The sequence below is a fragment of the Sapajus apella genome, unplaced genomic scaffold (genome assembly GCF_009761245.1).
Source record: "Sapajus apella isolate SASKATOON/1434 unplaced genomic scaffold, GSC_monkey_1.0 scaffold5, whole genome shotgun sequence".
In the NCBI taxonomy this organism is placed as follows: Eukaryota; Metazoa; Chordata; class Mammalia; order Primates; family Cebidae; genus Sapajus; species Sapajus apella.
The window spans coordinates 36,684,980-36,697,510 of record NW_022436945.1 but is presented as its reverse complement, the minus strand read 5'-3'; the positions used below and the strand labels follow the sequence as shown (position 1 = coordinate 36,697,510).

At 38.8% G+C, this 12,531-nt stretch overlaps 1 protein-coding gene across 1 annotated transcript in view; it reads right to left on the bottom strand.

The window, feature by feature from the left end:
- Nucleotides 1–12,531, bottom strand: part of ATP10D (ATPase phospholipid transporting 10D (putative)) — a 106,308-nt gene that overhangs the window by 20,634 nt on the left and 73,143 nt on the right. Inside the window, exons 13-16 of the mRNA XM_032274098.1 lie at nt 11,891–11,997; nt 10,185–10,311; nt 7,512–7,696; nt 2,355–2,664 (exon numbers count right to left, since the gene is read on the bottom strand). Coding sequence (XP_032129989.1) covers nt 2,355–2,664; nt 7,512–7,696; nt 10,185–10,311; nt 11,891–11,997 — 729 coding nt within the window. The remainder of the gene's footprint in view (nt 1–2,354; nt 2,665–7,511; nt 7,697–10,184; nt 10,312–11,890; nt 11,998–12,531) is intronic.

Below are 12,531 nucleotides of genomic sequence, written 5' to 3'. Positions count from 1 at the left end.
TCTGGATCCATAAGCTTAATTAATTCATTTATCTGTTTATTCAACAAGATAATTGAATAAAATTCCACCCTACTCCTGATACTTTACTGCAGCCATCTGAAAAGTGATGCTATCTTTTCACCCAAGTTGTTAATGGGATAGGATGGAAACCCAGGAGTTTCAGTGGCTATATCACCACCCTGAGGGGAAAGGTTACCTGAGACTGGAAGCAGTCTAGAGGGAAAACAGACACTGAAAGAGAGAGCTGATATGCCAAGTCCTCAGCTTAACACTGGAGTCTCTGAGATCTTAATCTCTTTCTACAGTTCTCTTCAGTTATACTCATTCTTTGGTGTCAAGGCTTTGATATCCACTTGACTCTTCCTTGTTGTTGTTGTTGTTGTTGTTTTATTTGAGACAGGATCTTGCTCTGTGGCCCAGGCTGGAATGTAGTGGCACGATCTCAGCTCACTGCAACCTCTGCGTCCCAGGTTCATGTGATTCTTGTGCCTCAGCCTCCCTAGAGATGGGATTACAGGCTCCCACCACCACACCTGGCCAATTTTTATATTTTTAGTAGAGATGAGGTTTCACCATGTTGGCCAGTCTGGTCCCGAACCCCTGACCTCAAGTGATCCACCTATCTTGACCTCCTAAAGTGCTGGGATTATAGGTGTGAGCCACTGTATCCGGCCTGATATCCACTAGACTTCTGATTCTCAAATTTATATCTCTAGCCAAATCCTTATTTCTAAATTCCAGAATTTTATTCTCACTTCTCACCTGACATCACTGCTTAGACATTTAATAGCCTTTTCTTTCTTTCTTTTTTGAGACAGAGTCTCACTCTGTCGCTTAGGCTGGAGTGCAGTGGTGTGATCTCAGCTCATTGCAACCTCCACCTCCTGGGTTCAAGCTATTGTCCTGCCTCAGCCTCCTGAGTAGGTGGGATTATAGGTGCCTGCCACCGTGACCAGTTAATTTTTTGTATTTTTAGTAGAGACTAAAAATTTCACCATGTTGGCCAGGCTGGTCTCGAATACCTGACCTGGTGATTCACCAGCCTCGGCCTCCCAAAGTGCTGGGATTACAGGCGTGAGCCACCGCGCCCAGCCCAGCCTTTTCAAACTTCACATGTGTGAGACCCAACTCCCAATTTCCCCACCACTATTTGAGTAAATGGCAGTTCCGTTCTTTTTGCTCTTAGAGGTAACTTTGGCATTCCCTTTGACAACTCTTTCTCTCATGTAACATATCCAATCTGTCAGCAAATGTCACTGGTTCTTTCTTCAGACCATGTCCATTATCTGACCACATCCCACCCCTTCGTTTGCTCCCAACTGTGCCCAAGCTGCCATCATCTCTTGCTGAATTCTTTTTATAGCGTTCAGCCTGGGTGCAGTCCAGCGATTACTCTGGCAGAGCAGCCGACATGATCATTTTAAATTTAAGGCAAATCATGTCCCACTTCTGCTCTAAATCCTTCAATGGCTCCCTAATCTCTTCAGAAAAAAGCCAACATTTTATAATGTCCTCTAAGACCCTATGTGCTCTGGCCCCCTGCAGCTTCTCTGACCTTCAATAACCTGCAGAAAAGTCCTCTGACACACCAAACATGGTTCCCCTCATGGCCTTCACTTTTGTTGTCTTCTCCTCCAGGAATGTTCTCCCCCATATCTCCCATGGCCCTTTACGATTTCCTTCAAGTCTCTGCTCACAGTCAACCTTAGCAGTGAGACCTCTGAAAACCGTATTTAAAGGAGTAGCCCCACCCCATCTCCAGTGCGCTACATCTTCTCATTCCACTTTATTTTTTCGATAGTACTTATCACTCTCTGATACCTTACAGATTTATGCTTTGTTTTACTGTACCCCTTCCTACTAGATGTAAGTTCCTTGTAAAAAGGTACTTTGTCAATTTTATGTCCTCTTTTATCTCCATTCCTTAGAAAAATGCCTAATACAAAGAAGGTACTTGATAAATATTTGTTGAATGGATAAATAAATGAATTATCATGTCCTTGAATTTAGCTTTCCTGAAAGCAGAACACATGGATTTTTCAGTTCTGTCATTCAGTTTATTACCAGGCTTAAGCTCCTTGATTTGGGGGTCTGACACTAAACTAAGAAGTCCTGACTTCTTATATTATACTGTTTACCATGTATTATATTGTTTACCATGTCACATCCTACTACTACCTGGTTCACAGAGGTGCTCAAGTAATTGATGGAGGAGAAGTGGATAGAGTGAATGTGGTAGAGAGAAAGGGAGGAGGAAAATGGGAGGAACAGTGGGAGGGGAAAAAGAGAGAGGGATCAGCTTCTGATGTGGTGTAAAAGGGGGAAGTGCAGGACCCAGATTTACCCTCACTCACCAATGGCCAGGGTCATCACCTGGAGATGGCTGCGGACCAATTTCACCACCTCACTTTTCTGCAGTGGCGTGGCTCGGCAGCAGACCACAGCTCGACACCAAGATGTTAGTTCCAGGAACTGCTTTTGTAGACTTTCTTGCAGGGCAAACTCCAGGGTCTTCCCAGTGATAACGAGTCCAGCTCGTAACCCTGAGTCCTGGGGGACAGGAGGCTGAGGTAAATCTACATTTAATGACACTTGCTCTGGCGAGGATTGAGTTTTCTTCTGAAGTTCTTTCAAAATTGTGCTCATCAGCATCCCACAGGCATCCTTGAAACAAGAGGCAAAGGTAGTTAGCCTTCAGGCTCCCTTGGTGCCAGAACCAGTTACTTTTTTTTGTTGTCTTTCTTTAGCAATTGCTGAATCAAGAAAAACCCAAATAATGAATAGCTAATTATTTTCAAAGGCTTTACAAGTCTTCCACAGAGCCTTCTGTGTATATGTGGGGATGGGTTAAAAGGACAGGGAAACACCTCAGCCCCAACTGTGTTTCTTATAACGAAATAGCTGTGAAATTTCTTTATGTGTGCAATTTGCCTTCTCGAACAGTGAATCCCAAGAGTCCTCTGGTCTCATTCTGCCAATTATTAGCTGCTTGACCTGAGGCAAACTGTGTAACATCTCTAAGCCTTAACTTTTTCATTAAAAATGCAAATATTATTTCCATCATAATGTTGTTGTGAGGATTGAGTGAAATAATACATGCAAAACTCCTAGTGTAAGGCATGATCCATGGAAGACATCTGAAACAGTAATTATGTTTATCTTCTTTTTGATTCCATATATTCATTCACTCACTAAGTATTTAATGAGAAACTACATATTAGAAAACATTCTATGAGCTAGAGCTACACCAACAAACGTGAAAATTCCTGCCCTCAAGGCGCTTGCATTCTGGCCAGGATGTTGGTGGTACTTATTACATCTCATTTGCATACATCCTAACTTCACACTAGTTAGGAAATTCTTTAAAGGCAGGTATCACTTTTAATTTACTTTTGAAGCCTTCATGAAGTTTAAAAGTGGACCACATCAGGTACTCAGTAAACATTCATTGAATGAATTCTACTCAAGATTAACAATAAGTGTAACCAGAAATTACTATGTCAAGTGACCACTAAGAACAGATTCCAAATCCAGGAGCAGTAAATTTAAGTTTAGTGTATACACTAAGTGTGAAATAGTTTATTCATGAAAGAGTTCTCACTCAGAGTTTGTTTGCTTTGATTTTAAATGCTGTTTTATCAAGCATTTCTCAACCTACAGCAAAATAAGAAAAGCAAGGAAGAAGCAGATATGGATACGTGCACATGAAACAGCACAAAAACTATAAACACTCTGTTGGAGTGTTCATGGTGCTCCATTTATTTTAGGAACGAATTTGATCCCGTACACCTCCAAAGCCCTTAAGGACGAGAATACAAGGATGAATCAGATATGCTCATTATATGCTCATTACATCACAGTAAAAATTATTTTTAAAACCCTTTTGGAGTTTGGTTAAATTAAAATGGTACATTTAAAAAGTAACATGCCTCACAGTCATTGAAAGTGTAGATGTCTATTAACATCAGATTGTGTTTAAGATATCTGTAATGAAAGAATACAGCTACAATACTATACAATAATACAAATACAGTCTTTGTGGCATCAGTAGGCTTACAGTATATAGAATACAGGCTGTATGGATATTCTCCAAAATATGATTTTAAATTATAGTTTTAATATTATAAATCGATTATAAAAGTTTTTGTACTCTTCTATTTATTTGAGTATGTGTTTAGGTTTTACAATTAACTATGTTTTCATTATAAAAATAACAGAAGTACACATACATACACACACACAGCTGATCTTCATTATCTGTAGATTCCACACTTGTAAATTCACCTACTTGTTAAAATTTATCTATAAATTCACAATACCTGTGGTGCTTTTGTGGTCATATGTCATAGAGTGACATCTGAGTGTCATATGCATAGAGTGACACTTGAGTCATGCCATATGCATATTCCCAGCTGAAGCTGAACACCATGAAGCTTGGCCTTCTTTTGTCACTTCTCAAACTGTAACAAAGTCTACTTTTCATGGACTATTTGGTGCCATATTTTTTGCATCTTTCTGCTTTTTGCAGTGATTTTGCTATTTAAAATGACTCCCAATCACGGTGCTGCAATGTTTCTAAGCAGAAAAGGCTGCGATGTGGAAATTTTATGGGGAAATTACCCATATTAGATAAGCTTTGTTTGAGTATAAGTTACAGTGCTGTTGGTGATGCATTAAATGTTAATGAATTATTAGTATATATATATTAAGTAAGGTGCATTTAAGAAGAAACAAGGTCATGTATTGATTGTTGACTGTATGTTGTAATTAGAGGCTTAGAGGAAGCTGGTCTCCTCTAGAAGCAGTGGTCAGTGTTTACTAATTCAGAGCTCAAGGTAACTACCTAAACTATAACTCCACAAATAATGAGAATCAACTGTATATATATATAATATGTAATATATAATTTAAAATATACTGAAATAGGAATCAGAAAATTTAAAGTTTTAGGTGAGTAATCAGCTGTACTTAGAGAAACCACAAGCATTTGGAGTGTCAGGTTATAAAACAGATCATTTATCTTCTACGTCTGTTTGTTATAATTGTCAAATGAGATCATGTATGAGAAGCCTTTTGTAGATTCTAATATAAATTATGAAGATAGAAAGTTACCAATCAGGAGAAAATTTAAATGACATTACAAAAATAAAACTTAAAAAATTAAATGATCAATCCTGAAAGGCCTTTATATATTCTAATGCAAATAATTAGTTACATACAGGATATGACTATATTAAAATAAATGAAGAAAAAAAAACTTCTATGAGAATAAAAGGTAAAGTTTGTAACTGGCAACACTTATAATCTAATTTGCAAATTGAAGAACAATGTTGATGAAAATTTGTAAAGCTGACACAGCAGAGATGACGTCAGACATTCCACTGGCTGCCACACTGCCTACTTAGAATGCTATAGGAGCGATTCCTTCACTAAGTGACACACTGGGCTCCATGATCTTCAAGTCCTTTAGTGATTCCTGGAGGACTTGGAGTGTGAGGGGGAAAGAAAGGAGTTAAATACTACTAATATAGCCTCTGCTGTGTGCCAGGCTTTTTACCTTGAGTTGTGATAAAATTAAATTAATTATGTTTGTTGTACTATATTTAGTTATTTGGAAAATTCACACGTGAAATAACTATTGATAGCAAAAAAAAAATTATAGATACTCAGTAAATACTTCTTGAATTGATAGTTTTAAATGCCTTTAAACATAAGGTAAATTGTGAATTTATAAATAATGTCCTATTTATATAAATTTAAGGGGTACGAGTATAATTTTTTTACATGGATATACTGCTTTATAAATGAATTTCACAGTCCTAAAGATTTTACTGTTCACAAAAAACTCTACCTTTCTTTTTTAATGTCTGCTGAATCTCATCTCCTAGGCACCTCCTTAAACAACTTATATTTTCTCATTTGGTGCCCACAAAAACCCCATGAAATAGTCATTACTCTCCCATTACAAGTAAGGAAAAAGCAGCACAGGAAGGTAAGTAACTCTCCAAGGCCACAAACATGGTCAACGACAGCCAAGCATTTGATCGATGGTCTTTTTTTTTTTTTTTGAATGACAGGTTCTTATGTTGCCCATGCTGGCCTCAAATGCTAGCTTCACCTCCTCAATCACCAGGACAACCGGCCTGACCGGCCACCCAGGCTACATTATTTTGGTGACTGAAATGACTAAGCATTTTCTTGTGTTCAGCGCCCTGCAGCTGCTGGGAGTTGGCTGGTGGTTGTGGTTATGGTCATTGGGGCACTGTAAAGGAGAACCCACTCTTTTTTTTTTCCTTTTTCTTGAAATGTACTATTTATTTGGGTGCCGGTTGAGGCCTGACCATAAAAACATGCTAACCAATGAGACAGTCTGTGACAAAGTTCAAGAAGTGATCCTGAAGAAAAATGCCACAAGATTTCAGAGAAAGCAGATGCAGTGATGGGACTGATATCACTGATTAAATCTGGTTGCTGAAGAAGAGTGGGAAGAAGATTTTCAACAAAAATAAACAACGTGCACAAGTCTTGGAGGGTATCGCTATACTGGAAAGCTTCTGGGAAAAAAAAAACCCTTATTTATCTGATTAAACATTGGTATTCGTGATTATCAGGAGGCAAAACTAGAAAAAACTGGGCTGATTCTAAGACTCTAAAATTCCTTCTTTAAAAAAACGACATTTTCCTCTTCCCTTAAACAGTTCTTCAAATAGGATATTCTTGGGAGCACTACCTAGGAATTACCACAAGAGGGCATGATTTCCCTAAGAGTCTACTTTTAGAATTGCCATAAAAAATATTTTATATTCACCTGATTTCAATAGAAACTATCACTTTTTCTCATCTTGAAGGGAAGGTGGATTCCTGTCTCAGGACTTGATATATTTTCCCATTTTGGGCTAAGTCTTGTCAAATCCGTGGTAATCCAGTGAGGAGGTGAGGAAGGCAAATAAAAATAATAAAAACAAAACTTTTTTCTTGCCTTTATTCAGCAATGATTCCTCTGAATCATTATAATTTTCCACCAAGCCTTTAGAAGAACTATGACATCCTTCCAAGAACAAGGTAGGTTTCTGGATAGAAAAAATTATCAAAAAGCTAATGGTTGCTGGCCAGGCACGGTGGCTCATGCCGTAATCCCAGCACTTTGGGAGGCTGAAGCAGGCAGATCACCTGAGGTCCAGAAGTTTAAGACCAGCCTGCCCAACATGGCACAACTCCTTCTCTACTAATAACACAAAAATTAGCCGGGCGTGGTGGCGGACGCCTGTAATCCCAGCTACTTGGGAGACTGAGGCAGGAGAATTGCTTGAACCTAGGAGGCGGAGGTCGGAGTGAGCCAAAATATCACATCACTGCACTCCAGCCTGGGTGACAGAGCAAAACTCTGTCTCAAAACAAAGGAAGAAAGAAAGAAAAAGAAAAGCTAATGGTTGCTGTTTAGTTTCGTTTTGTTTTTCCTGCTTGCATACATCAAATTTCAGAAGGAACCAGTTTAATCTCAAGATACGCACTTTACTTTGGGTACTGAGGATAAAAAGCTTGTCATCTGGCTCTAGTAGCTTGCATGCATAAGCTATGTTGACAGCTGTCTCCTGCTTGTCCCCTGTCAGCATCCACATCCTGATTCCAGCTTTGTGAAGAGCTTCTATGGATTCAGGGACTCCCTCCTGCAGCCGGTCTTCAATGCCAGTAGCACCTAAAAAATAACCAAAATGCAACAGGACTTGTAAGAAACCAAAGCCAGCTGAAGCTCACCTAGGGTACCATTTAATCGTATCTACTAGCCAACTCAACCCTAAACTATATAAACTGCTCAGTTGATTCGGGAGGGTCAAAGGAGGTTTGACATCCCAGACCAAAATTGTACGCAATGTAATATTCTGGGAAGGAAGCCTCAGGGATCAATGGATTTATCAAACTTACTTGTTCTCCTTTTGGCTAGTTTTCTAATCTGTAAATTGAAGGGGTTTGAGTCAATTATTTATGTAAACTTATTCTACAATTTTATGATATTCCCAAGAATAAGGGTAGGATTTTATTTATTTTTATTTTTGTAGATTTAAGGGGTACAAACGCAGTTTTGTTGCACTGACATATTGTGTAGGGGTGAAATCTGGGCTCTCAGCGTAACCATCATGCAAATAGGGTAAACTGTACCTGTTAGGTAATTTCTCATCCCTTGTCCCCGAACCTATCCTCTGCCTTTCTGAGTCTCCAATGTCTACTATTTCATTTTCCATGTTCATGTGTACACATTATTTGGCTCCCACTTATAAGTGAGAACATGTCGTATTTGACTATCTGTTTCTGGGTTATTTCACTTAAGATAATGGCACCCAGTTCTATCCATGTTGCTGCAAAAGACACAATTTCATTCTTTTTTTATGGCTGAGTAGGATTCCGTGGTGTGTATGTGAGATATATATATACATGATATGTATATATATCACATATTCTTTGTTTGTTGATGAACACTTAGATTGATTCTACAACTTTGCTATTGTAAACAGGGCTGTAATAAACCTCTAAGTGCAGGTACTTTTTTGATATAATGATTTATTTTCCTTTGAGTAGATACCCAGTAGTGGGATTGTTCCATTTTTAGTTCTTTGAGAAATCTCCATACTGTTTTCCACAGAGGTTGTACTAATTTACATTCCAACCAGCAGTATGTAAGCATTCCCTTTTCTCTGTATCCTTGCCAACATCTGTTGTTTTCTGACGTTTTAATAGCCATTCTGACTGGTATAAGATGGCATCTCATTGTGGTTTTAATTTGCACTTGTCTGCATCTGATGGTGATGTTTAGCATTTTTTCATGTTTGTTGGCCACTCGTATGTCTTTTTTAGAAAAATGTCTGTTCATGTCCTTTAAAGGACAGGCTTTTAAAGAATGCTCTTGCCAATAAGATGTAATGTCTATTTGCGACATTCTTTCATTGGTCTAAAGTTCCCTTTTCTGAAACAATTGGGGCCATATGGTTTTGGAATCCAAATGTTTTTCAAATATTAAAAAAGTAATAGGGTGCATATACCATATTCTACAATACTTGGTAATCAAGTGTATTAATATTTCTGCAGGAAAACTTAAAAATGTTCACACAAATTAGGATAATAAAGAACTATAAATAGTCTTACGACAAATCAGGCCTGATTTTTCTGCCAAATGAATTTTGGCACTAAACCCATGGAGCATTTTTGATTTTGGAATCGCAGATGAGGAAATGTGGACGTATACTACTTACACTGTCACGGAGAAAGCACTTAGGGTAGGCATCATTGCTCTATCTGCTAGATAATAAGCTAGGTCAGTGTTTTTCTCCTAAACAGAGGAATGGAGCTCAGAAGCTGGTCTCTTGGTATTATCAGAGCTTATGTTAGAATCTGATCTCCAGACTCTAAGCAGTGGTTCTCAAACTTGACCGCCTTTAGCATCATTTTAGGGAGCTTTAAAAAGTTCCAATGCCCAAGCCACACAACAGACCACAGAATCCCAGGGGATAGGGTGCAGCATCAGTATTTTTTTTAAAGCACTTCAGATAATTCTAAGATGCAATTTAATCCAAGACAAAAGGTGTCAGTTGTGCAACTTTAGTTGAAATCAGGAAGAGAAGAAAAATAAATTTCTTTAGTCTAGAAGCAGGTACAGGATAAATAGCTGGGACCTGGAGCCAGGCAGCCATGAGTTCCACGTTGGGTTAATAAGTAACTGTCAGCTACTAGCATATGACCTTGAACAAGTCATTGAACTGCTCTGTGCCCCAAATTTCCTCTATATAAGATGGAGATTTGTTGTGAGAGTTCAAAAAAAGATAACACATATTAGGCACTTTATCCAATGCCTGAAAAGAAACTCTGTTCTTGATATTTATCTTGATATGAACCAAGATATTTATTTGGAACATTTAGTTGGCTTTGTATTCTATGTTTAGTGTTGGGTTTTACGTGATCTTCTTAATGTGACAATTCTGATCCCACCACAAGTGAAGTCTAGTTCACTGCAGTGGAAAACAGAATAGAATGGACTGGAAGTTGGATAGAGATGACACTGGACAGGGTAGGCAGACCCATATATGTTTATTAGATCATAGTGGAAAAAAAAGCACTGGTGAATAACCCTTATTCAGAGATATCCAGTATTTTTCAAAATCCTCGATTCAGGCAATACAACATCATTCACCTACCAAGTAATGTAAGTTTGTTCTCCAACCTCATGGCAGATTCAAGTAGTAATTCTTCCCTGTTGTCAATGCTGGTTTCAGCTAAAAAATGATTCCTCAGCCACTCTGCATATTCAGCGTCACTCATGACCTATGGGAAGAATTAAAAGAGAGGCATGAAGCAAGCCATATGATCTTGCAGGCATACCAGGGCTGACCTTTGGCAAAATGTCAAACCATCAACTCATTTTACATATTCCTCCCTCTGGGCACAGCCAAGTCAGGTTCATATTCTCACACTATCTTACCAAACTCTTGCGATCAGACAAGTGCAACACGGATGATGGATGGAGCCTTTAACTCAGCATCTTTGGAAATTCTAGGCACCACGTATGATGACAGTGAAACGAGGCAGGTAAAACAAGTCTTATTCCAAACAAAAATTAAATAAAATTCCTGGAAAAGTGATCAATGATGTATTTTCCTTTGTCTTTAGGTTGCCACAGAAGGAGAAATCTACATTTCAGTTTTTATAAAGCAGCATGGAGTAAAGGGGTGAGGCAATTCCTCTCTCTCTCTCCCGCTACTCATTCTTGCTCACAGGTCCTTGGATTTGAGATAATCTGACACCTGTTGTGCTACATTTTTATCAAGGTCAGGATCATTCCATTGAAAAGGCAGAGTTGGTTTGATCTTGAATTCTCCATTCTTCCTTCAACTGTGTGTGGGGCAGTTTTTTTTTTTTTTTGAGATGGAGTTTTGCTCTGTCACCCAGACTGGAGTGCGGTGGCGCGATCTCAGTTCACTGCAACCTCTGCCTCCCAGGTTCAAGCAATTCTTTTGCCTCAGCCTTCTGAGTAGCTGGGATTACAGGCATGCACCACCAGACTCAGTTCATTTTTGTATTTTTAGTAGAGACAGGGTTTCACCATGTTAACCAGGCTGGTCTCGAACTCCTAACCTCAGGTGATCCACCTGCGTCAGCCTCCCAAAGTGTTGGGATTACAGGCGTGAGCCACTGCGCCCAGCCATCAGGCTTTTGATTCCTCATGCAGCTGGTTGACTGAGTTCCGTAGGGTCTACAACAGATTCCACTTTCCCTAATACAGCTCCCATGAACAGAACGTGGGTAAGAAATGAAAAGTTCTGGTGAGAACATCCCTCGAATAATTTCTTGGAGTTCCATCTTCTTTCTTACTACGCTTTTGTTTAGAAAGAATATGCTATGTACCAAAATCATTCTCAATAGAGAATAATCACTACTGAGATAATATCTAAGATATTTACCTGGATTTACATATAAAGAGTTATGGACACATAAGAATATTAAGAACTTACAATGAAAAAATTAAGGCTGATCTGTGGCATTCTTTTCAAAGCACATTTAATGCTGTAAGACAGAGTGAACAACATTTTCAATCCTGAGGGAAGGAAAGTAGGATCCAGAGATTTTTGTTCCCAGCCAAACAGCTGTTTACATATAAAGGCACTCACTGACATATTAAAACATGCAAGAACTTAAGAGAAAATAACTCTCAGGGACCCTTCTAGCAAAATACTTCAAACAAACTTCAAACTAACAAATATATGGAATAGAGTAGGTAAAAAAAGAGCCAGCGTTCAGAGGACTTTCCCCAGTGCCTGGATTAGGGTTTGCCACGTGCTGGTTTCCAGTCCATGAACAAGGGAAAAAAACAAAAAAGGTGGAGCAGCACACTAAGCAGTCTCACCTTCTTTGCTATACATAGAGTACGAAGGCCTTGTTTGGCATAGTCATCCAAGTGCTTCTGGGTTTTCTCCCTTATTATCAACTGCTGTTTTTCCAGACTTGCTCCATCTGAAATAATGGACAAGATGCTTGAGTTCCTACCAGTCTGTCCAATTACATAAATATTTTTAAAAACAACAGTAGTTTAATCCACATTAAACAAACAAAAAAAGCCTTCTGGTTTTGAATCCCAAATGGGTATCTGTAAAAGGGACCACTCAGAATAAATCTTTCCTTTGTTTTCCTTTGGGCAGAGGGAAGTACAAGAACTTGATACAAACACCATTCCCACATAATCAATAACACAGTAACATAACTATAATAATGCCTCTAGCTAACAGTTATTGGGCGCTTACCATTTGCTAGACACTTGGCCAAAGGCTCTTCATACATTGCATATGGTATGTCATTAAACCTTTCAAGAATCTACCAAGGAGGTACTCGTAGACCCATTGAGTTGAAGACTTAATGCACAGAATAGTTAGGTAACTTTATTAAGACCCAGCTAATGATGGAGTTCACATTTGAACTCAGATCTGGGTAGCCCCAAAACTTATTCACTTTCCCATCAAATCCTAGGCAGCTTCTCTCTACTTCACCGAA